At 35.7% G+C, this 26,599-nt stretch overlaps 1 protein-coding gene across 16 annotated transcripts in view; it reads left to right on the plus strand.

Moving 5' to 3' along the window:
* The window catches only part of KLHL32 (kelch like family member 32), a 123,421-nt gene that overhangs the window by 19,397 nt on the left and 77,425 nt on the right, over positions 1-26,599 (plus strand). For 11 of the 16 annotated variants that reach the window (XR_014690667.1, XR_014690668.1, XR_014690669.1 and 8 more), the window contains exons 3-4: positions 8,742-8,830; positions 11,702-11,882. The exons of 2 other annotated variants lie outside the window; for them this stretch is intronic. Coding sequence is in view for 10 of the 14 variants with exons in the window: in XM_084512314.1 (XP_084368440.1) it covers positions 8,808-8,830; positions 11,702-11,882 (204 nt within the window). In the remaining 4 variants the exon portion in view is untranslated. The remainder of the gene's footprint in view (positions 1-8,741; positions 8,831-11,701; positions 11,883-26,599) is intronic. 3 more of the 16 variants (XM_084512317.1, XM_084512320.1, XM_084512318.1) reach the window with 1 other exon arrangement.

The following is a 26,599-nucleotide window of genomic DNA, read 5'->3' on the forward strand; positions in this document are numbered from 1 at the left end:
TTGAAGGGGTTTCAAAAACATGCCCACATATTTGTGACTCTCACTACTCTAAAAGAATGATTGCTGTGTTCAATAAAAGCACTGTGATGGCTGTGACAGTTGAAAATTCAGGCTTATCTGAGTGAGTCACTGATGAAGTTGACAGCATTTCAGAGCACACCTCGCTCATGTGTGTCCATTTCAGTATTAGTTTCTCTAGTTATCAGCAGAAATAATTATGATCTCTCTAGTTCAGTTTCTGTTACTCTGCAGTATAAATCATTCTGACCTCATTTAAAGAAGTCTTCCACACCTTTCTACAAACTTGTCAAATTTCCCAGAAGAAAAATGCTTTGGTTTAAAGAACAACAACAAATCAACAAAACATTGTGTAACAACAAACACTCCCCCCCCCCATTTATTTATTTATTTATTTTTAATTCAATTAAACTTAATGAAAGTGAAGTTAAAAATGAAATTTCAGTTACAAACTATTTAAATCACCCTATCTTTTCCTTTGTTGCATTCTACAGGAAAAATCTTGAAATTATACTTTGGCAAAATGCCATAGAGCTTTCACCCCGAGCCTTCGTAATGACTGTGGACATAGTGTATGGTTTAGATGCTTTATTTTTAGAGATTTATGTATTTGTTGCCAGAGTTTCAGAATGGTGAGATGATAAATTATAATATTGTTCTCCTGACAGTTCTCTAATAATGACACATGGGTCAGCTGTAGGGAATGGCCTTCTCCTCTTGGCAGGTAGGTGAGTAGTATTGCAGCTTAAATTATTGCAATAGTAAGTGGCTCTATAAAGCTAAGCTGTTAATTCAGATGGCTATGGTTATTATAGTTGTATGAAACTGTGTTTTTTTTTTTTTTTGAAATTTTTTTAATGAAAAGTACTAAACAATATAGGTGCATCTTGGAAGAAACAACTTATTGAAATTCATTGAACTCCAAATGCCTAGTTTCCCATGGAACTGCAGACTGTTTCCTTGTTCCTGTGTAGTGTGCTGCTTTGTTCCATTACCTGTCTGCATATGGCTTTGCATATGGCTTTATCAGCAGAGTGCCTCCACCTCTTGCTCAACTGGTAGTGTGTATATAAAATAGGCCTAAAGTTACACAGACTAGTATAACCAAGTGGTAGACAAGCGTAAACCAAGTATCTATTTTCATCTGAATGCCTCTTCAGAAAGTGTTCTGAATACTGATGTATTAAAATACGTAGAAAACACACATGAATATGGATGAAGTTGTGTTTCTGCTTGTACGTCCTTTACCACTGTGGTTTCATTTTGTATCTGTGGTTTAAAATCTTAATGATTTGTGAAGTCATTTGGTAATTTGGTGGTGATAGACAACAAGATTAATAATTCTAATTGACTGTAGCTGGTAGCCTGAAGATAGCACAAGAAAATAGCTTGTAGCTAATCAGAAGAGCATAAGGTTTTGATTTTTCTGTTTTTACTTATTCGATTTACTTTACTGATTTTGTTGAATGTTTTCTTGCATTGCTTTGACTGACCCCATGACTTTCCAAACAAATCAATTTTTTTTTAAATTTTTTTCTCCCTTGGTATTGTAATTGCTACTAAATCTCAGAGGTGGTTAGTTGTATTTTTGTTTGCTTTTTTGTACTATAAATGCTTTCTATTGGAAGTGACTGTATTTAGGCACTAAATCAGATGAGAAACTTGCAGTTGGTCTGAGTTATGGTTTCACTGACAACATGGGGCAGTAGCAGAGCTTTCCTCACAGTTGTGACTTTCTTGAAAATGTTTGTATGGAATAGAAAAAAAACAACACAATGATTCTCAAAGACATTAAAGGGGAAAGGTAATGTCTCCCAGGCAAGCAGGAGACGTGTTTCAATATACTCAGAAGAGGAAGTTTGCGACCAACCTTTTTTGCTTAGTTTTGTTCCAAGGGGTTCCATTTCCACAAATTCACTTAGCAGAGTTCTGATAAAAATTAGAAGATAATGCTGTCCTTTATTCTAGGTGAATAATCATCTTATATGTGCATCTTGTTTCTGATAGGACTTGACAATTCTTTTTCTGAGAGACGGTCAAGCTTAAAAGCATGATTTATTCTGACTTACTAAAACCAGAGTACGTTAAAGATAAATCTAGAAGCTCTCTGAGTAAGGATCTAAACTAGGACAGAAAATTGCCGTGGGTAAATCTTAATGGTCTTATTCTGAGTCTGTTACAACCTCCTTCAGGATGTGCTGTGAAGTCATTCTCGAAGGAAATGGATGTGGTATACTCCTGATATGATTTTTTTTTTTTTCAATGCTGTTTTCTTTTTAAATAAGGATGTTTAAGATTGCATGAAGATCAAATTTAAAGCAGATATTTGAAGTTGTCAAAGGGAAAGTAATATTTCATGGAGTCCAAATGCTCTACCTTCATGCCATACCTATTTGGTTCAAAATTTTGTTGTTCTGCAGGAAAGAGTAATGTGATATTTATGATCCCTTTGGTTTGTTTCGCACCTAATCTATGTTGTTATTATTTCTAACTTAAAGTGAAGAAATGTGCTTTTGAGTGGGATTGTTTTTCAGTGCTTGAAATACACATTTGGAAAAGGAATGACTTGGGGAAAGGAGGTAACTAACTGAAGATAAGAGATTTTGCATTTTCAACTTAGGGATTCTTTATTGAGCATTTGTAGTCTTGTTAACTAGTTTGTGTAGGTGAATTTTTGTAAGTTTCTATCAGATTTAGTTTGGCACATTGCAAATTTAATAAACGTAATGTTGAGTCATTTTCTAACAATTTAAGAGTCAGAATTAAGAATCTTAAGTGTATTAAAATGAAAGATTGGTAACTGAAAAAATGCATCATCTGTGCTCACAAAAGCAACCAAAAATCCTCACAATAAACAGATTTAGGGGGAAGTTTACAAATGAGCAGGTTTTAATAGTTACTGGCATGGGACAACCTCTGTTTAGGAAAAAAAATATAAGCTGCATACATGAAATGGGTTTGGGGTAAACATTTTAATCTATAGGGTTTAGCTAGCTGGTTTGAATGGTTAAAGCTGATGATTTAAAACAGATTTTTGGTAGGCAGTATTGTTTTAGACAGCGTGGAAATAACTAAAAATGGATAGCCCAGTCCAAAGGAAAAATTCAAGGGGGAGAAAGAGGACTTTTCATACTTTATGGGAGTTTTTGTTAGAGTAATGCTTGGCTAATACAGAGCCATTTTGTTGGTTTAGTTTGCTGATATTAGATCAGCGACTTTATTTGTGAAAAGCTGAAAGGTGAAGGCCTTCTTGAGTGGTCTTAGCGTGAAGGACTTCACAGTTCCCAAAGTTTCTTGCCTCATCCTTTGTTAGGAGATGAAGAACCTAAATCTTCCCAGAAAGAGAAGCCAGTCTTTCTGTTGCTCTGCGTGTCTGTCTGAAGCAACAAGGGCTTAAAAATAAAGTAGCTGCTTTATTTCACTTGAAGACATCTCCAGAGGTTCTCAGCAGTCTGCTCTCATATGTTGCTCCAAATGCCCATTGCATCGTATGTAATATTTCCAAATCAATATTATAGTCAACTAAATTAAGGTAGGAAATAGTGCTTAAATAAATACTATTTTTATTTTAAATCTTTGGACAAATAACTCCTGAACTACAGTGCTAATTTAGATTAGAGAAGAAGCATAGCCTGACAGTATGCTACGGATGCAGCTGAGTGGCACAGTGCTTCAGGATTTTCTGAGCGTCAAACTACCTTTTACTTTGATGCATTGTAAGGCTAAGATTAAAAATCTATAGAAAGCCTGACATTTCTTGAGGCTGCTGCAGAACAGGTTTTGATATATTGGTTGCACATGTGGTGGTTTTACCGTGCTGGGCAGCTAAACCCCACAACCGCTCTCTCACTCCCCCTCCTTTAGATAAGGAGGGGGAGAAGTAAAGCAAAGAACAACTCACGGGTTGAGATAAGGATAATTTAATTAAAGGGAAATAATTATAATAATTAAATAAAGACTACCATGAACTAAACAATTTAACTAAGGGGAAATAAAAGGGAAAGGGGAAAAAGGGAGGAAAACAAACAAACAAAATAAATGAAAGCTATATGGAAGTGCAGAGGAAAGAAATTACTCTCTACTTCCCACAAATGAGCGATGATTGACCACGTCCTTGAAGCAAGGCCTCAACGCACGCAGCCGGTGTTCGAGAGGAGGACCGACGTCTTCTCAATGAGAGCCCACCCCTCCCCTCTTCTTCCTGTTTCCACCTTTTATTGCTGAGTGTGACACCACATGGTATGGAATATCCCTTTGATTGGTTTAGGTCAGCTGCCCTAGTGATGTTTCTCTCCTCACTTTTTTGCCCACCCCCTAGGAGGGTTAGAGAAAGGCCCAATGCTGTGCCACTGCTGCTCAGCAGTAGACACAACACTGGTGTGATAACACTGCTGTTCCAGCTACAAGTACAGAGTACGGCACTGTATGGGCTGCTGCCGGGAAAGTTAACATTCCAGCCAGACCCAGTACAGCACATTTTCATTTGCTTGGACAGTATGATTCCTTTTGAATTGTTTATCTTTGAAATCCCCACATACACTGTACTTTCATGGAAAACTACAGGTTGACACCCCCCATCCCACCAAATTCTATTTTTTCGAAACTTACTAGATCATTGCTAGGTTTTCTGACTTGAAACGTTTCCACTCTTTTACATTGTGAACAAGCTAAAGAAGCAAAATAAAAATTAGTTGTGTAATATAATAGCAGCAGTGGTTACTATTCCTTGCCACTTTGGAAGAAGTAAATGTCTCAGGTATAATAATAAAAAAATAAAATAAAAAAAAAAAAAAGGAAAAAACAAAACAAAAAAACCCTACTGTATTATGGCAAATTTAGGGTATGTCTCAAACCTAGGATCCAGAGAGTTTTCTGTTTGGCCTATATTTTTATTGTTAATCTTTCTAGCATAATGGAGTATTTCACTAGAACAGAAGGATTTAGGTGGAATTAAAGTTCTTCCATTTAAACTGAAAGTTTTATCCTTAAATTTATAAACTAATCTTTTAAACTAATTTAATTACTTAAAGTAGTTAAGTGGAATGACAATAGTATGTTTTAAGGATCCTAACACAAAGACTTTCCTTATGTACCAATGAAAGTTAGTTTACATATTTTAAAATAAAAATAAAAATAAAAATGGATCCAGATATTTGAAGGCAGGGAAAAAAAAAAAGCTCTTGATAGAAGGGATTTCAGAGCTGTCCCAGCAAAAAAGCATATCTATATGGAAGTGCATGTTTTTTGTTTGTTTGTTTTTCTTTCTTCTGTGGATGAGAGTGTTTAGATCTCTAGAAAATATCAAAGAAAGCTTGAATTTCATTTCTCCCTTACCAGACTCTGTCTGTTATAGGACTTTCTAGCACTTGCCAGTAATATCAAACCTGTTGGACACAACTTTAAGAAGTGGCAAATTGGAGATTGTGGGGAAGAAAGATCTATCCATATTTCCTATTTTTCTACTCAAGCTTACATGTTAAAAAAAAAAAAAAAAAAAAAAAAAGTGAATTGAGTTCTGCTTGTTTCAGGGGATTTCATCATTACATGAATGCTTGTTCCTACTGTGCCACGATGAGTAGGAAGGAGGGTGGCCTGCTGAAATTTGATGTGTTTTTTTATCAAGAAGTTTAACGTCTTACTGAGCTCTATTTCTCTAGTGCTGACTTCAGATCACAAGAGGGACAGAAGCTGAGAGAAAGTACTTAGGAGCCTCAAGGGCGCAATTAGGCTGATGTGCTGCCTCTGGATCTCATTGTGGAAGCAAGTCAACCAATGTGGAAAACCAAGGCAGTATATCCTAGGTGCTTTTTGGCAAACCTTGCTGAAAGCCCTCTCGAAAATGTCATCAGGTTGTCTGGGAGCATTAGAGAGCAATTTTTTTTTTTTTTATCTTCTGAAATTTGATCTGAGAAGAAGCATTGATTTTTTATTTTTATTTTTTTTTTTCATTCTCTATTCTTCAGAAAACTATAAGGTTCTGATCCCCTGTGATTGAAGGAAATAATTTTATTCAGACATGATGTCAAGGTGGATTGCTTAGACTTGGGCAGTGGCTAGAAAACCAATAAGCTGTCTTCTTTATTTTTATGCAGGTGTTTTGTGTGTGTGTGTGTGTATATATATTTTACATATTTCATAGAACCATAGCATGGCTCAGGTTGGAAAGCACCTTACAGACCATCCAGTTCCATCTCCCTGTCATGGGCAGGGACACCTCCCACCAGACGACGTTGCCCAAAGCCTTACCGATTCTGTGATTCCATGATTCCTGAGAAGCATTGTGTGAGCCAAATTGCTAAGCATCCAACAGAGTTGTTGGCAGTTCTCGATGAACTCACCTTCTTGCTCAGCATATAGGCTTTAGGGAAAAGTAGGAAAAATCTGGAGACATTCCAATTCTCAAATCTCTCTATTGCAATGAATACTTTATTGTCTGTGAATTGCATCAAATGATGCAAACATTGTTTAAATAAGCAGATGAAGTAGTGTACCTTTCTTCTGACTATTATATTAACCCCCCCCCCTTTTTTTTTTTTAATACCTGATATATGAAGTTGAAATATCATGTGTCGATTGTGCTGCCTGTTAGTTAAAATTTTGCCATCCAACACTGTTTTCAGTAAGTTATCTCCATGGACACTTCAGCTGTTCAGGATGTAGTTAATATTGCAGGTGTCTATCCCAGGCTATTTTTGAGAATGAGATGGATGAAAACTGTGTTACACCTAACTAAACATACAATTGTATCTCAACTGAATCATAGAATCATTAATGTTGGAAAAGACCTCCGAGATCATCTGTTCCAACCATCCCCGTACCACCACTATCACCCACTAAACTATCTCCCTAAGCACCAAGTCCAACCTTTCCTTGAATACCTCCAGGGATGGTGACTCCACCACCTCCCTGGGCAACCTGTTCCAATGCCTGACTGCTCTTTCTGAGAAGAAATGCCTCCTAATTTCCAGCCTGAACCTCCCCTGGTGCTACTTGAAGTCATTCCCTCTTGTCCTATCACTAGTTATCTGTGAGAAGAGGCCAACCCCCAGCTTCCCACACCTTCCTTTCAGGTAGTTATAGAGAGCAATAAGGTCTCCCTTGAGCCTCCTCTTCTCCAGACTAAACAGCCCCAGTTCCCTCAGCCACTCTTGTGCTCCAGACAAGTGGCTGTTACTCTTCTATGGCTTGCAATAAGGGCTTGAAATCCGCAGGGAATTATTGAGAATGTTGTGTCTATTGCCTTCAAGAAAATCCATCTGAACAAAGTTGTCAACCTCTATTTAAAACTCTTGCATGATATTACTTGTTTCTTCTGCTGCTGTGGAGCAGTTGACAGCACTTGCAGAAAGGCAGACATCACTGGGCCTCTCTGGCAAGTAGGAACTGCAATTTTGTCTGCATAATGAAGAATTGTAATTTAGGAAAATAGGAATGGGATTACTGTTCCTTTCTTGCAGGTTGCTTGTTTGTTATCTGGGGAATGACTACTGGATTAATTCTGCATTCATGCATCTCTTAGGGAGTCTCCCTGAAGTCACTGTAGTGGCTTTCAAAGTAAAACTGCCAGTCTATGTAAGATTAAAGGACAAAACTGAGGACAAATTACCATAAGTAAAGAACTGGATTATTTGTACTTTGTTTGATTAGTAATACTCCCTAAATGTGTTTGTGGTGTTTCAGTATTGATTTCAGTAGACACCTCTGATAGCACCTGGAATAGGGCATCGTTGTAACTGGAAAGCGGATAAAGTTTGTATTAGAGATGACTGATTTTACAGACCACACATAGCAACTGGGAGAGATGAAAAAGTCACATTATTCAGGTACTGGGAGATGAGTGTGGTATCTGTAATGGTTTGACAACTTGGGGGACTAATTCTCTGTTACAACATCCTTTACCCTGTCTGTTGTAGCAACTTTCAGTAGTCATTAAGCAGCACACATTAGTTGATATAGTCATTTTAATATTTTTTCCTTTTGGAATAATACAGAGTTTATTAAATCTGTTCATACTGTCCATCCATGCTTTACTGCTTGTATTTGCCAGGTTTGCTTTTATTCAGGTTGATGGTGGTACCTGATCAAAGCACTAATTAGTCGATCAAGAGTTATCATTATGGGGAAGTGGAAGCTGCCTTTTGGAGTATACACAGTATACTTCTTCCCCCAGTTGTGTCTTTAGGAAAAATTAATATAGTCAAAGCATTAGCTTAGCTGAATGGCAGAACCACTTACAAAGTGGCCACTACATTTTATTACTGTTACTTAGCCACTACAAAGGACTGTGAGATAGTGCTGTGAGATTTTCATAGCTGTTTAATATTTAGGGAAGTAAGCAAATAGCAGTAGGTGCTTCTGGCCTACTCTAAAAATTGTTTTGTTGGGAAGTCACTTCTCTCCCCCCTCATCTGCCCTGTTATGGTAATACTTATAATACTTGATTCTGAGTTTGCAGAAAGGACACATGCCTCAAAGGCAGCAGGTGCAGGAAGTTCAGGTAGTAGGGTGTGATTTCCTAGAAAAGACTAGAGGAAAGGCCGCTTTCAGGCTATAATCAGTCTAGCCAAAAAAAAATCACGTGCACCTAGTCCACATGATGTTCTTTCTGCAATAAATTTGAAAAAAAGTTGCTTTGGAATTGCATCTCCTAAAAGTATTGATCTTTCAGGCTGAGGCTGTGTATGCTTTGAATTTTAATGTGCCTCTCCTTTCTCTCTCTCTAGCTGGAATGCTTGCGGCTTTCTCTACAGGATTATAAACTTTGATATTCAGAAGAGCAAAACTGAAAAATGCCATCTGAGAGGTGCCTGAGGTATAGTACTTGGTAGAGTGTAGGAAGTTGTTCACATTTAGTGTGATGTTTAGCAAAGCATTAATTAGCAGATAGTAAGATGTGAAATTAATGTTTTTGTTCATTAGTCATTATTTAATACATATCCATGTTATAATCTGCAAGAGATTGCTGGAGGCAAATGGCAACTAGAAAGCAAAGAGAAACATGCTGGGGATTGGTTTGGGTCTCAGTCTCTTCATACGTTATCTTGTTTATGGTCTTGTCTATACTTGGAGTTTTTGATTGTGGAAGCAACTGCTGATTGATGTTTATGTAGCTGTTAGTGCCTGTTGATTTTTGATGTTTTTACTGTTCACATATTCAGGACATTATTCTTCCAGTTCTTTGAAGCCATTTCAAGCATTCTCTCCAAATTCATCTTTCAGCCTTCCAGAATCTCACATTCTGTCTCTTTCCCTCTTATAGAGTCTTAGTCACTCATATTTACTTACAAATTTATCCTTTTTCATTTATTTATTTGTATTACCCATAGTCTCATCAGAGACTTGATATTTATGATTTAAGTAATTTCTGGGAGCATTTTCAGGAAAAAACATTCAATAGAACGTATTCATCTAGTTGCTTTTCTGCAGAACCTTGCACTAGTCTGACATGCTGGTAGGTTCAACTGCTGCTCTATTCTGCAGAGTAGTTAACATTTTTGAGCTTATCTGGGATATGAGAGGTCTGCTTGATATTATTAGGGTATTGTACTGTTACACTTGTTACCTTTTCCCTGGTGTGTCTCTGGAGCAGCAGAGAATCAGGAAATCCTTGCATTTTGTAGCTGTTGAGTACTGACAGCATCAATACAATGTAGCCATGTAACATTTAGTGAATTGCTGCATTTTCACTTATAAAGTCCAGTTAAATTACCTTGCATTTGTATATATTCTTTGTACATTATTAACAGAAGGGGTACAGGCAATTGATTTTTAACTTCAGTCATTCAAATGGAAAAAAGATTAAGTTTGATCTGAATTTAAAATCATGCAGGTATGATCATATACATAATTTCCACACACAATTTACCCTTATACCTTGTCTTTTCAAACTGTTTTCTACTGAGTGAAATAATTCTTATCTACAAAATGAGATGCATTAACTTCCAGATGAATGTGAGAAAAGTAAGAGGAATGAAAAAACAAATCAAAACATTGAGAGAGAGAATAATTTATAAAAAGAAGTATGGAGAAACCACCTGTAGATATAATTAGGTCATAATATTTGCACAGTTAGTCTTCCAATTTCATTATATCCTCAATTCCCTTAGGAAGAAAAAGTTCTTCTAGTTAATACGAAGGGGAAAACCTGGTTGTGTAGACTATATTCTGCAGTTCTGTGAGAATCAGTAACAAAACTGATAGCTTACCATTGATTAAAGATTCTTTATTGTTGCTGATGAAGGCTGTAGAAAGAATAGAGTTTTATTATTTTTTTGTTTGTTTGTTTGTTTATACAGCAAGTTGAACTGGTAGCATTGCTTGCCAAAAACAATGCATCTGTTTGATTCAATCACTCTGCTATAAAAGTTGCAGAAAGGAAAAATTGTTAGAAATATTTACATTTTATTTTAGTGAGTTAGATTTGTTGACAATTATCCATTAGAATTTCGTTGGAGTTCTACAAATGGAAGAATTCAGGACAAAGTTTCATTTGAATGAGTTATTTTGAAATGTAGGCTATATCCATATGTGAAACCTAAACAATTAGAGAAGGTACTGAAATTCAGATACAGGCTGTTCTCCTGTATGTGTAATGTGTAAATTCATTTTAGCCATCCTTCTTCCAGAAATAACACCTTAGCTTTTGTCTCTTTTCAAAGATTAGATTAGAGCAAACAACGTGCAAGGCAGGTCTTCATTAGTTTGCAGAAGCCCAAAGGATAGGAGTGGGATATATTATACAGAGTGAGTGTTGATGGGAATGAAGAATATAGCAGCCACACAGTTGCTGCCATAGCTTGCATATGTAGTTAACTGCATGATTTTAGTGGAAGGATGGGAGCTTATTTATCTTGTAATCAAATTGCTTTTTTTATACCTTCCCTTTGATTTATTCATGAATGATTCTCTGTAAACTTATCTTCCAGAAAGACCTAGATGCTCAGGCAATATGAGTTGTTAAATGTCTCACAGATTTCAGATGAACCACATTGTTTTGTCCCAAAAAGACTTTGCAGATTTTTTTTAGTTTGTTTCTATTTGTATTTATTTATGACTATGTTTGCACACAAAAATGCATCTGCAGTTATATTCCTTCTCCTCTTGTCTGATTTCTAAGGAAGCTGAAAACAGACAATCCTAGGCTGGATGACAGAAGTCCTGCATTCATGCAAGGAGATATTTGGAGGTGGTGGAAGGCCTGAGTGTAAAATAAATGCAAATGACCTTAAATCATCTGAAAACTTACAGTAATCCAGTATCAGGCTTAAACAGGCCACCTGAGGCCAAGAGTCTTCATTCTTTTGAGTAGGGCTGGTTACACAGATGCATGCTCCTTTCCACTAATGCATTAATTTGAGGTACTCAAGAGTTGTTTTTCTGTCACTCTGTTGACCTAGGGCTTTATTCTTCTCATCTAGCTCTACAATGATTTTGAGTTAATTCTGTGAGTCCAGCTGACATCCAGAAGCAAATGAAAATGAGAATGATTGAGATTTTTAAATCTGAGTATATAATCAGGTTTCATAATACTGTTATACTGAGCTTTTCTTGTGATGGATGTCCTGTGAAAAGATTTTGCATGATATGGTTCATGACTTTCCAAGAAAAAATTGTTCTATATTGCTGATAGAATCTACTTGTTTCCTACATTAGTTGATAAAATCTTTTCCCTTTTTCCTCTCAGCGTTCAGGAAATGCTGACAGGTCAGAGGCTTTGTCAGTCAAGCTCCCATAATGATGCTGTCTTGGCAGCCCTGAATCAGCAACGAAGTGATGGCATACTTTGTGATATCACCCTTATTGCTGAAGAGCAGAAATTCCATGCGCATAAGGCAGTCCTGGCAGCCTGTAGTGACTACTTCCGAGTAAGTCCAAAGATTATTATCATTTTTTTATTATTTTCTTACAGTAATATTGAAAATTACTCCAAGTGTAGAAGGGAGAAAGGTTATCCACACTATACTGAATAAACTGTAAATTTGAGCCTGGAGGAAAATTCAGTATTAATTTATATCTTGTAGAGTATACAACTTTAAATATCCACATACCTACAATAGGAAAGAAATGCAAATAGAAATATCGAGGACATAATTAAGTTCTTTTTAACATTATTAAATATTTAGACTTTTTTTTTCCCCATGATGAAGGTGTTTTTTTTTTTTTGTTTGTTTGTTTTTTTTAAGAACTTGGGCATTTAGAGAAAGGAAATTGAAATCTTAATAAATATAATTTAAATCAGCTTGAGAGTGAATTGTTATAGGAAAGTAAACGGTTATTCTCAAAGAGGACTGGTAATTCTATTCTTCTCTCAGAGCCCATAGTAATGTTTTGAGTGTAATAAAGCTTGTTTTCAGAAGCAAATGTTCCTGACATGTAAAGGTTAAAATACTTTTTGTGAAACCTGACTAAATCAGGTACTCAGCATGGAAAACTGAACCCACACGATAAAGGTGGAGTAGTTGAACAATTGAGATTTCTAATAGAAAAAGCATTTTTTTTGTAAGAGGCAAAGCTACCAACCTTCATTATAGTATATCTGTTCAGAATGTTGGACTGTCTGTTGCTCTTCAGTTGGCTGGTGTTTTTTTAAAGTGTGAGTCATTCTGTTGTTATTCAGAGACTAAAGCTGAAATTAATTTAAAGGTCTGTTTTCTGTAACAAACCAAGTTTATTTAATATTTTGCTTATGCTGTAATTGTGTTGCTACAAGCACCATTATGGTGACCTTTTTGTTCTGTTAGAATAGTAATACAGTGCATAGCAACTTTTCTGTATCCCTTATTACTTGAGCATAATTTTCAATTCTTTTGGAGTTGTCTCTTTTTTGGTCAGAATTGAGTAAATTATTCTATGTATTTAAGAAAGAGATATTACCTTGATGTTACTTTTATCGTGATGACTTTGAGCCAATTGATTGCTCATTTTTTGAGCTTGTCTTCATGCTTCTGTGTTCTGCTCCTGCAGACTTTATGCTGCGGTGGCTGTTAATATTGCTTTGTCGTGGTGCCCTGCCTGCTGTCACACATTGCTTAGCACTGTTTTTTTTTTTTTTTTTTTTTTTTTTTTTTTTTTTTTTTTTTTCCCTTTGCCCCTTCCCTTTACCTCTGTGCACAGATAAAGAGGGATTTGGGAGCTCTCTAGCTCCAGTGAGTATACCTGATGATGGTAGATATACTGCAGGACTGCTTTTCTGGCTTGGCTGAAATATTTTAGTAAGTGTGCCACACGGTTCCTTGAGACCTGTGAACATGCATTCCTTCCAGAGCTCTTTGTATTCAGTGCATAGAAACATCATAGAGTGGGTAGCTGTACCATGTTCAAGTGTTATGGTAGGAACAGCTTCTACCTTAGTCACTTATTTATTGACCTTAAGATTTGGGACACAGTGACTCAGCTTGTCACTTCCAGTTGAGTTACTTGCTATTTGCTGAATGGTTACTGCAAATTAAAATCTTAATGCCCCTTGGTAAAGAAAAAAAGCTTTACAGTAGATCAAGTTAATAATTGCTATATAAATCTCTTCTACTAAAAATACTAAATGATTTATGCAGCATTTGGTAACTTGGTCTGTCCCCAAACTGTTATGTTTTGGTAGGACCTATTCTTCAAACTTCAAGTATCAGCTATAAATATGAAACCCTTGCTTCCTGAGATCAGTCAAACGATTTCTATTATTAATGGACAAAAAGCTTTGTTTAAAAAAAAAAAAAAAAAGTGAGAAATAAAATTTGATTTATTAGATTTATTCTGTAGAAAAATGGTGAAAAAGTGACTAGAATTGGGAATATAGTATGTAATCATTTAAAAAAAAAAAACACACAAGGGTTGATGAAAAAGTAATAGTTTTTAAATTTAAACTGGGATTATAAATGTTTTTATATCTAGGGGAATTTTGCCTGATTTGAGCTACCCAAGTATTCGTATTCTAAGATTTAGGAGAATGATAGCAATTTTCATTCAGAGTCAAGGAAGACAAATAGATATCTCCAGAGGATGGTAAAGGAGGATAGAAGACTTGTTTAGGATGAGATGAATCACCATATGGAAGTGCCAGATTTCTCTCCACTGGTCATAAAGACTAGACTTCAGTGCTTCATATTTAGCTGTTAAAATTACATAAGGTGAGTTCTACCCTTAGCTTTCCTGGATTTTCTTGGAGGACTTGTTGGAAGAACCTCGTGGTCTTTCTAACTATGTCATTGACAAGATAAGTTTACCTTTCACTAATTTTTGAGAGATTTTTTTTTTTTATGTAAGCACAGAACTGCAGGGGATAGGATGCTGAGAACATCAGATGTTGGAGTAACCATGAATAAAATCAAGATGACAACACTATACATCAATGTGACACACAGAACTTGCCTTTCATAGCTTCAGGTTACTGTAGCTCACAGATTTGATTAATATACCAGCCTACTTCCAGCTCTATCTGGTGTGGCTGTTGTCCAGTTTTTCTGATGGTATAAATTCCCAAGAAGCATGCCCAATTGTACTCAAGGCTCTGTCAGCATGAATATTTATTTTTGTTTTATTTTTTGCCACTTCTCTAAAAACAGCTCGTACAAGAGTCTGGATATTTGCTTCTTACAGATCCTGCATACAGTTTTCTACATGTTCTGTGTCTATTTTGATTTAAATGGAGCTACTGCTGAGATTGTACTTTCTTGATGAGAATAACAAATCAGCCGAGCAGCATGTTTCTTTTCAAATTGCCATTTATTTTCTTGTTTTACTGCAACAGAAACTTTTACACTTTAAAAGGATGACTCTGTGTCCCGTTACAAGTGGATGAGGGAGTTGGAGTATGTAAAAGAGTGGTGAATTTCAGACATTAGTTGTTATTATCAATTTTTCTTTGGGGTTACAGCCTGGGATAAATTCTTCATTTGCTTTTCTAAGACAACACAGGTACCTGAACTTCATCAGATACTGAGCTTTGACCAGCTCCAGAGGTAACAGACTGCCTTCCTGGCTTACAGTTGGTATAGTTTTGTTTCAGCTGTGCTGAAACATGAGTATTTAAATTAGAAATTAGAATAGTTCAGTAGGAAGGGACTTACAAGGGTTATTGAGTCCAACTGCCTGTCGTAAGTATAACACCTGATTTGTGAGTTTGTATCATTTAGATACAAAAATACTCCATGTGTATGACTTTTTTTTTTTTTTTTTTTTTTTTTCCTCCATAGACAAAATACAGAGTTAAGTTGAGATTTTTAGCACTTGAGGACTAGGACTTTCAATTTCCTTTCTTTACACCATCTACTGGAGGACCTCTTCTTCTTTCAAAATGAGCTAGGGTACACAGGAGTCAGCTTCTTACCCTTATAGACTCATGTAAATAATAGGAAATAAATGTATTTTTATGAATTCTTTTCTTAAGTAACAAACAGCATTATAGGCAAAGTTTTCTGTGTGATATACTGCAATTTGCTGTTTGTCTCAGTCTATTGCAGTGAGACAAGAAGGTTTACTTAGTGAGTATACATAAATTGTGATAGCTCTAGCAAGCTAAGTGATTTCCAATTAAAAGATTTTTTTTTTTATTTTTTCCCCTCTGGGAGCAAAATGAAATGTTACTGCATGACTTCATTAGTAGGCATTTACAGTGTTGGCAGGTGATTATGTAACACCAAGCTTTTCTTGTACAAAATGCATTGGTTTTCCAGTCAGAACAACTCCTTTCTCCTTCCTTATTTTTCATTTGAGTGGTTTATAGTCATAGGATTAGATTATTTTTTTTTCTCAGATGTACGTTTTCCATGTTACCTGGATTGACAGGATTATATCAATTAACTAGAATAGATTTTAAAATGTCGGCAATATCCCAATTTTTTTGCCCACAATGAGCACATTTTCTTCTTAAAAGAATCTTTCTTTGAAATTCACCTAATAGATGCTAATTTTGTTTACAGTCTTCATACTTCTAACTGTCACAGTTGATTTTTAAACATTTTATTTTCAGAATTTTTCCTGTTCTCTTTCCTCCCTGTCAACAGAGTATATATCCTCCTGTGTACACAGCAGTGCTGATTGTTCTTATTTTGTAATATATTCCATCATTTCCTCATAAGGTTAAAGAACTGGTTTTTGTAAACAAGTTCTTGAGGTATGAAAGATTGTATGAAGCAAATAGTTTCCAAGGTCTTGTTACATAAGTCATAAAGACGAAAAGGCTCTCCCTAACAGATTTTAGGGGTAGCTGTAAGGACCTCTAGTTCTAACATGCTATTATGACCTGGAATGGTTGCTTATTTAGAAATCCTTCTCCCAGATTATCTTAAAAAATGTTAGCTCTTTGCATTTGGACCAAATAAATTCTATTGTTCTAGTAACATCTATTCTCTGCTGAGACTTTGTTCTAAAAGAGGCTGTTACCCTCGCTATAAGCTTTCTGAGTAGGTTGGGAAACATTTCTTATGTCTAAACTTTTCTTGGGATCAGTTTAGTTTCATTTTCTCAGTTGGAAATTACAGTGTGTTTGAGAAATTAAAGTATTTCATCTGTTTTAATTGCCTAACATGACTTTGGTAGACCTCAGCCACATAGATTCACTGTGGCATCTAAATTTGTTTCTAAATTATTTTTTTCAATTTTCCAATATTGCCTTTTATGTTGCACGTTATGCTTGTTAGAAGTTTTATAGGAAATATCTTTCTTATAAAAAAAAGAAAATCAGTTTCTTCATTGTCAGCAATGCCATTTTTTGTACCTTGTTAACAACTTCATTTTAGTAGCCTGAAATGCAGTATTGGCTAGTTGAATTCTTGTCAGTGTAGGCATTCATCTAATAAAAGGTTGGATTTAAGCAGTAGAACCTCTACATTTGACTGTTCTGAACAGCTTTATGCTGTTGGTAAATGCTGTAAAATGCTGCTGGTTGCTTATCTTTGTCAGGAGTTAATCTCCCTAAATTAACCTGTATTCAAACTTAGATATCTAAAACCTGGCTGAGTCCCAATCCACTCTTACTGGATGACCTAGTGTGCAAGTGACCAATGAATTAAACAGCTTCTCTGATTAACAAGTAAAGCCTCAAAACAAGGAGGTACCTTTAACAGCATTGGGTGAGAACGAATAATGGCTCACTGTCAGATTGTTGGCTGTTTTATTTAGGAGTAGCTGTTTGTGATGTCTGGAGAAAAAGAGTACGAATGGGCTAAACTTAATGTGTCCCTGTGAATTCTCCACCTGTGCTTAGCTTGGGCATTCCCAGAGCAGGGTGTGATTTCTGTCTATTCAGTAACCCTAAATAAGTGTCTCATCCAAGCTTTTATCCTGTTTCCCATTGAGGTTGTGCAAGAAATGTTGTCCACTGTGTGCTCTGACAAGTGACCACTTCATTAGTGTGAAGAAAACACTTTTTTTTTTTTTCTTCTGAAACCAATTTCTACCAGTTTCATTTCATTTTCTCTGGTTCTTCTGTTGATAAAGACAACAAACTGTCATTTCCTAGGTGTTCTTCTCATGGCACTCAATCATCATCTCTCTTTCAGATTGGAGGCTTCTAACTTTCTCAGATATTACTCAAATGGAAGCTGTTCCATATTCTTGATCATTCTTTGGATCTTTTCTAGTATATCCTTTGTGAGATTTGTGTGCAATGTTGGGCAAAACATAGTCTTCTACCTGGGCACAGGGTTGTTTTCTGTTTTCTTCTTTCTCAACTAAAAAAAGTCTAAGAGTTTTGATTGCTTTTTAAAACTTTTTTTTTTTTTTTTCCTTTTTTTTACCATTGCACTTAAGTGACACCTTCAAGAAAGTCTCATACTGTAAGGCTTCTCTTTTTGAGATGTGATAGTCAGGTGGGATAGCATCACTTCCAAATTTAAGATGTTTTTTCTCATGTGCATCACTCTACAATGAATTTTAGCCCTATCACTCATCTCATGGAATACTTTCACACTTTATCACATTTTATTGTGCCCTTACTAACTGGAATAGCTTTGTCTCAATGGATGCTGTAGCTGTACTGGTCTCACCCTTTTCCAGATTGTCTCTGGATATGTTAAATATGCAAGACTGACGTGCTCCACTGGAATCATCACTCCCTTGTAAAAACTGGCCAGCTCTTTTCATATATATATGTATACATATATATATATATATGTATTTTTTTTTTCCCCCATCTTCAGGCACTCATTTATCCAGGCAAAAACCTCTCTTTTTCTTTCCTCTGTTGCATAGCTCAGTTTAAATGCCTTTGAAGAACTTTGGATTCACAAAAACGATTTTAACACTTTGTAGAAAAGTAATGGTTAGAGCCCAGCATAACATTCTCTTCATCAGCTGTTTGTGATGTCTGGAGAAAAAGAGCTAATGGGCTAAACTTAATGTGTCCCTGTGAATTCTCCACCTGTGCTTAGCTTGGGCATTCCCAGATCAGGGTATTGCTTTTACATGTATAAAATTTATACAATTTTGCACATGTATGTATGTGTGTGCAAAACTCAAAATCTAGTAAACCATTTACCATTTCAGCTGTGTAGAGCATTCTCAGCTATGGATGAAATAAGAATCCAAGATTTATAGAGTACCAGCTATAAAAGCAAGCAACAACTGTACATAAGCCCATTTGAAAGCAATATTACTAGATACTTAGATAACTTATAAAATGTCTGTGTTTTTAGAAGCTCTCATACCTGGTACCTGACTTTCCAGAATCTGATTTCAACACAAAAGGAGTAGATATAAAGCATGTGGAATCTTTGGGGATAATTAAATTGACATCATTAGGGTTTTGGAGGGGTTTTGTTTGTCAGAGATGAAGGAAAAGTTAAAGGTTAAATGAGAACAGCCAAATGTAGGCTATTAAAAATAAAATGAAGAGATGAGTTTATAGAGGCATTTGTTCCAGAAGAAATAGCTGATCGAGGCAGAGCTCAGCTGATGATGAAAGCTACTGTGAGAAATGACTGTAATATTAGCAAAAACTTGGTTAGTCAAGACATTCTTCTTCTATTTAGCAAGTAGGGGATACTTATTTGCTGTTGTAGGTTTTCTCAGTGAAAGGATATGGAAAACCAAAGAAAAAATTGGTCGTTGAGCTGGCTTTCTTCTTTGGGTTTTCTATCAAATAGTTTAATAAAGATATCAGTGGGTATTAGGTGTGGTACTTTAGCAAAGTTACTCTGTGATCATAATGGAAAATAGTTTTATAGTCATAATGGAAAAACAGAATTTTTTGAAAAATATAAACTGTATCTAGTTCAACCCTTTATGAAATGGGCTGGATATGAAAGTATCTGGTACAAACCTTCATAAAATGGACCATTTCAAGTTGCAGCATTAGGCTTCTCACATAACAAGCATGCTTTTGCAGTTAAGCTGCAGAATAGGAGAAAATTGTTGCAGTTTACTATTGGTTGGTACATTTGGATTTTAGTGTGTAATGACATTTACGTCACATAATGACTAACTTCTTAAGAAGCTAATTGTAATAACTAAGATTATGTTATTCCAATTCTGCTAAATGAAACTTTTCCGTACAACTCTTTAGTTATGGCTTATATACTGTGAGGTGAGAAACTTCTTGTCTTGCTATGTTGAGTTTGCTTTTAAAAGCAGCCCCTCTTAAATGTGCTGACACTTTCTCTCTCTTTTTATTTTTATTTTTATTTTTATATTTTTTTCCCCTCAAAAATATCAAGCAGGTTTGCCTCCTGGAATGAAATGTGTTGTGGTAAAGTGCTAGCTCAAGAGCTGACTTTTATTCCAGTTTTATTTTGAGCTTGGTTTTGATATCACTTGCTAAAATCATCAAAGGAACAATAGGCTTATGCATTCACTGGGAAGCATTACACCAATTTAAGCCAAAATTTGCAAATGTGACTCATACTTTTCTGTGCTTGACTGGAGATGCTGTAAAAAAAAAAAAAAAAAAAAAAAAAAAAAAAAAGCTGTTTTTAGTTATGCTGTTCCCTTTATATTCCAGAAGGCAGGCCTATTTAAGGGTGACTATTGTTAGGACAGGCTGTACATTACTGCAGATTTCTGCAGTGTATTCCATGGCACGGTCCTTGCAATTCAGTTTTCTTTCTTCTGCCACAATGAAAGTAATTTTGGCATCCAGAATCTCCTATAGTGACTCATTTCTTTTGCAATAGTGAAACTAAGGGTACTGTAGTTGTGGTAGTACACTTTTATATTATTATTATTCTGACGAGGGATTGCACATAATTGTAGAATTAATTTGTTTCTACTATTTAGGCTACTTTTGAACATAGGCCTTTTTAGTGATGAACTCACTGGCAACTCATCAGGAATAGTAAGCTATGATCTGTCCTTTTAACTTCTATCTCAAATTATGCTCGTGCATTTAAACAGAAATTTGGAGAATACATGTTACGCTGATTATTAAAAGTATGATCATCAAAGTGCGTACTATGAGATAGATTCAACCACAAATTTAACTTGTTAGCAACAAAATGCTTCTACTGTTTATTTTGACTGTGAGTAAAGACCCCGTGCCTTGTTACAATTAAAAAAATTACTTTGTTCTTGCTGGGTGGCTCCCAACAAACATGCACAAATCTCATCCATAGCTCCTTCACTGGAACAGGCTGCCCAGGGAAGTGGTGGAGTCACCATCCCTGGAGGTCTTTAAAAGACGTTTAGATGTAGAGCTTAGGGAAATGGTTTAGTGGGGACTGTTAGCGTTAGGTCAGAGGTTGGACTCGATGACCTTGAGGTCTCTTCCAACCTAGAAAATTCTGTGATTCTGTGATCCTTTAAACAGCAGTGCAGTTCTTTACTTCCATTTTTATTACTTGTTTCCAAAGATACTAGGAAAGCGTTATCTCTGTATTAACAATGCAATGCAACAAGTGCACAAAATAAATGATTTATTTGGTATGCTCTTAGGTGTAGTGTATCAGTGTATCAGTCTGACACTGATGTACTGAAAGAAATGGCAAAAATGCAAAGGAATTTGCTTTGATAACAGTGATGTGAGCCTTCAGTACTGTGCATAAAATTGTATATTGTTCAGTTTTTCCTGTATTTCTTTTAATCTCTTTAACCATATAGTCCCTTAAGTTGGGAATGAGAGCTGACCTTTTCATTTTACAGGATTCATTCTAGTTGAGTGGCAAATGCTTAAAAAACAATATTTAGATAGATTTCATTGAGCAGATGTATTACTGCAGGCTCAGTTATCAATGATTGACATTATGTGACATTTTCTCTGAGAGTTTATACAGAACTTGTTCAGAAGAATCATGTAATAAGCCTCTTAATCATATTTCATGTAGTTGGTATTGATGGATATATTTTTTTCAGTGTGCAGGAGACTCCAGAGGACATGGCTTATGATTGATTTAGGACAGACAGGCTTAAAATGGGAGGAAAACAAAACAAAATTATCATGTTAGTAATGAGAAGAAAAAGCTGTGTTTTCACATGCAGTAAGAAAATATTTACATATTAAATTGATTATTTAGATAAGTGTATGTTACATATGTACAGGATGGTTAATATTTGATGCAAACTGTCATCTATTGAAGTAGTATCTTGATTATTGTTTATTCAGTCTGGGTTTTTTATTATGATAGGTAAAAACAAAGAAGAAATAATAGTGCTTATGTAATGAAGGATTAGAACATGGAAGTTAAGAACAACTAAAGGTTAATACTACAAAAGGGATTAAATAGATTATAAGTTATTTATTTAACATTACTGTTATGCGAACATTGAGGTGATATTTTTAGTACAAACTGCAAAGGAGAAAGTTTTGGCCTGACAGACTTTATAGTCCAAACAGATGAGTCTCAGGACTGGATATTTACAAATTTGAGCAACCCATATAAAGATACGTTTAGGTACCAAATCAGGAAGAATTTAAGACTAAGTTGTTCCACTGATGCTGGTAAGATTACACAGGCTTAAAATTACACATGCAATAAAATATACCAAGGTATCACATCATAACTGAGTTCCCTGGGCAGTGTAGAAAATTGATTCAAGATCTCTTAAGTGCTAGTTTACTTTCTTAATAGCTTTTATGATGCATCAGAGAAATACAATCAATTTCCTGAAAAGAAAAAGATGTAAGATGGGCTTAAGTTGAGCCAGGGGAGTTTTAGGTTAGATGTTAGGAAGAACTTCTTTACTGAAAGGGTTGTGAGGCATTGGAACAGGCTGCCCAGGGAAGTGGTGGAGTCACCATCCCTGGAAGTCTTCAAAAGACGTTTAGATGTAGAGCTTAGGGAGATGGTTTAGGGGGGACTGCTAGCGTTAGGTCAGAGGTTGGACTCGATGATCTTGAGGTCTCTTCCAACCTAGAAATTCTGTGATTCTGTGATTAAAACAGATGAACATAGAAGTAAATGAATATGTTGTGGGAAGTGAATCTGAATAAAGCACTGCATTTACTGAAAATGCCTATCTATTTTAAAATATTTTAAGAAGAACTCAAGCAATATCATTGTGGAATTGTGGAGGCAGAAATTGGAAATGATAATTCTGCTCTTCTAAAACAGTAAACCAGTACTCGGTGGTGTTACTTACCTTAAAAACTCAGTGCAAGAAGATAAATAGGTAACCTCAACAATGAAACTCATAATAGTTCTTTGGCAATTAGCTTGCTTGAAAGACAGAATAGATATTCACTCATTTTCAAAATTTTCTTTTTTCTTTTTTATTTTTTTCTTCCCAGGTCTAACAACTACATATTAGTTTGTTTATTTATTTATTTATTATTATTATTTTCTTCAGGTGTATTTCTGAATTGGGTGAAAAAATTTAGTTATGGAAGTAGTATGACTACCAAATAAGCTGCTTGTTTCATTCTGATTCTTAGTGCTGTAGAGTTCAGTAATAAGAGGCTGGGTGGGATGGCATGCTTAAGGTTTAATTTATGCACAGAATGGTAGGATTTTTTTTTTTCGCTGTAACTTTTGACCAGAGTCCTTACAATATAGCTGATAATTTTTCAGGGAAAGTAGGAGCAATTATTTATTTACTTATTTTTAACAGCAAACTCTGTACTTAAGAGATGAGTAAGCTCATGTGCACAGAGGCTAACTCGTTGTTAGTTCATCTTGACGTCCTGTGTGTTCATCTCTTTTGAGTGTGTTGCAATGAAAGGAACTACAAGAATGCTAGTTCACTCTGTGCCAACTTTCCACTCTTGCTATCTGGTTGTGATTGTGAGGAAGTGCAGCAAATGGGTATACCCTTTATAGTAGAGCATACGTCAGATTTCTGGACACAAGAGCAACAGCTGAAGGTAAAGGCAGGCTCTGGTACCTCAGTTGCAAAAGCTCTAACTGCCAGTTAGAGTCAAGGATGAAAGATAACAGTAAACTGAGTGGGAGATACTTGTATTGAGCTGTGTGAAGCAATCCTGGCGTTGCTGAAACCCTATGAACACCATGGGAATGCAGCTTCTAATTCAGATGTTTCTGACGTATCCTGGGATTACTGTGTTTGCTGCCTGACTGATAACACCATGGTTGAGTGAGAATTTGTGCAGTTCAGAGCTATGTGTTAGTGGGGGGATCCAAGTTTTCTTCAGCTGTTGTAGTAGACATAGAACTAGGGTTGCTGATAGTTATCAAAACAATGTTTTGATAAAAACAAAAGCAAAATGCAGGATGGTAATGCTCTTTTTTTGGGGGGGGTTACTGTAGATTAACTCAGTTTACTCTCTATTATTTTGAAAGCTTGGGTTTATTTTAAGTTGCTTTTAGAGATGAAACAAAGAAAAATAAAGATTTCAGTCACTTCACATTCTTGCTGAGGGAGCTTTGAGATATTTCAGAGGTTATCACTATGCAATGGAACAGTGTACTTTATTCCTGGAAGAGCCAAGGTATTTCTTGAAGGCAGCAATTTAGATGTTCATTTGCTCATCTCACAATTGGAATGTATCACAAAAGTTGGTTGGGGCTGATGTAGCTGAAACAAGGGATAAGCATAAGAAGGTCAAGGTAGGGAAACGGAAGGCATTATGTATGGATTCAGCCTGTCATAATTGGCAGTCTGCAACTATTTTTAAAGAGCTACTTACCCCTAAGGCTTTTGAACTAGAAATGACTTTACATGAATTCAGGTAAGTGAAAGAGAACTCAGGTTTTTTATATATAATTATGTACATATAATTTGTCACATGAAACTCACTTAAAGGTGCAAACATTTTTCAGTTTCTCCTTGCTGTTATGGTTTGTAGTTTTCATTCCAGAAATACTCATCTTAAGAAACCAGAAGAAATTCTAAAGATGAATATAATGAAAGGAAGCAATTAACTTCTGTCTCTTCAACTTTCATTCCTCAGTTAAGTCAACCCATTACTTAGGATTAAAGTTTTCACCTAATTTAGGTATCTAGGCTAAGCTAAGTGTTCAGGCTTCCTCTACAGTTACAGAGTAGAAAGGATATTTGATATAACCTCACCATGAATATTGTGTGTCATTCTGGGCTCCACAATATAAAAGGATAGTAAGATATTTCATCACACTAAGTCCTGTAGCTGGGTGTCTAAACATACCTATTTCTATCTATCAATTATCCACAAAACACTTTCATTTAATTTTGTTATACAGCTGGCTATCTTTACATAATATTATTACAAGCCCCAATGACAATTTGTTCTCCTATTCTCTCAAGTTTCCAGTATTTTACCAGTTTTCTTTCTATCTAGTATTTACACAGCATATCATTGCTCGTTTAATGACTTTTTTACTTTCCTTTAAACACTTAAATGTTAAACAGGTTTTCTGCAGATTTAAATTAGCACCTAATGGTTTTCAATGTCTTTCAAATATATTCCTGTAATTTATTTGAACTTGTATCAGTGTTCAAATTATACATGTATGTATATATTAAACTCCCAGCAGAAAGCTTATAAAAGCTCAAGAATTCCAGTTTGTCTCTACCTAAGTCACTAGTAATAAGTCACGTAAAGTTTTGGTCACCATTCTTTTCAAGTATAACAATTTGTTCTTTTTTTATTTGTTTACTTCTCTCCTAAGACTGTGTATGTTTTATAATTCTGTTTCTGTCCTTTAAAAGGACACTGAGATGCATGGAATTCACTGAAAGTGTTTACTTGTGTAAAATACTGTACGGCATGATTAAGTTGTTTTGTGACGATGTACTGCTTGCTAAGCCTGCCAAGGCTATAAGATTGATGTGTACAAATGGGGACAAGCTCATTACTGTCACAGATATGGATCATCTGAGTAAGTAAGAAAGTGACTCGAAGGCAAGGAGCAATTTTGTACCTCACTCTTTCTGACAGTGAGCAATTTGTATTTGGGGGATTTTGAATATTCTTTTCATGTTTCTTTATTTCTAAAGTTGTATTTTGTGAAGGAGTCTGTACCTGTTGTTGCAGAGCTGCATGACCGATTAAAAAATCAATGGATCTAGACATTTTTTGTCTAATTTATTACTGTTAAAATAAGTATACATTACAATTCTGATTTGGTGGTGTTTCACACCCATCTTGCATTTTAGATTTTTAAAATCTAAGCAGCTGCAAAAGCTGAGCATGGGAAGTTAGACCCAACAACTGTGCTATGCATCATTTACTCAGGCTGTTCTGCCCAGTTACATCAGATCTGATCACATCTGTACCTGTTATTGTGTTGCATTCAGTGTTGAACTCTTGTCTTATTTTGCGTTCTATGTAAACAGCTCTGTAAAGGTGCCTTTGGCTGCTGAGGGCAAACCAGTGAAACTGCAAGGTGCTGTGTATTGAAGGCCCACCAACTTGCCTCTTTGAAGTTAAATTTTCCAAAGTCAGATGCTTTTGTCAAATACGGTTTGATTATGTTTACCCAAGGATTCTGCCCTTCATTTTCATTTTCCTGTCAGAAGTTCGCTAGCTTGGATTCTGTTTCAGGCCTAGATTAGAAGAAATGAGGGTTGTTTCCTCCCCTCTTTCTCTTTTTACAGCTAATTTCTGCCTGCTTCACAGAAATGGGTTAATCCTAGTTTGTAGCTTCTTAAACAGATGTGATCTCAGGTGGAAACGTTTGTGACTGGGTGGGTATATGCTGATCCCTGAGTTCTAGAGCAATTGTCACAGAATGGCAGAAGGATTACCTTCACTCTTATTTTGGGGAATTCATTTAGTTAATTAAAATCTTGACTAAAGAAAGAAGAATTTAAGCAATTGCTTTATTTTCCACAATGTTCTCTCATTGACTGATTGGACATCCCTGGAAGTCTTCAAAAGATGTTTAGATGTAGAGCTTAGGGAAATGGTTTAGTGGGGACTGTTAGCGTTAGGTCAGAGGTTGGACTCGATGACCTTGAGGTCTCTTCCAACCTAGAAAATTCTGTGAATCTGTGATATCAGAGCAAGACCTGTATATTTAAAAGAACTTGAAGAAAAGATGGGTCCTCTAATCAGTAGGCTTTGTTGTAAAAAAGGGAACTGAAGTTGACATACTGGCAATTTGGGTGCTGCCTACACTCATGACCATCTTGGAGGGAAAAAAAGCATTTTCAAATAAGGTTTTATTTTGTCCAAGCAGAGGTATTTTAAAGGAAAGTATGAAACATTAGCATTGTTGAATTATATGAATAACTTATAATAATTAACGTTTCATGTTTAGCCAAATTTGGTAAATTTTCT

Source organism: Aythya ferina (assembly GCF_964211825.1).
Source record: "Aythya ferina genome assembly, chromosome: 3".
Lineage (NCBI taxonomy): Eukaryota > Metazoa > Chordata > Aves > Anseriformes > Anatidae > Aythya > Aythya ferina.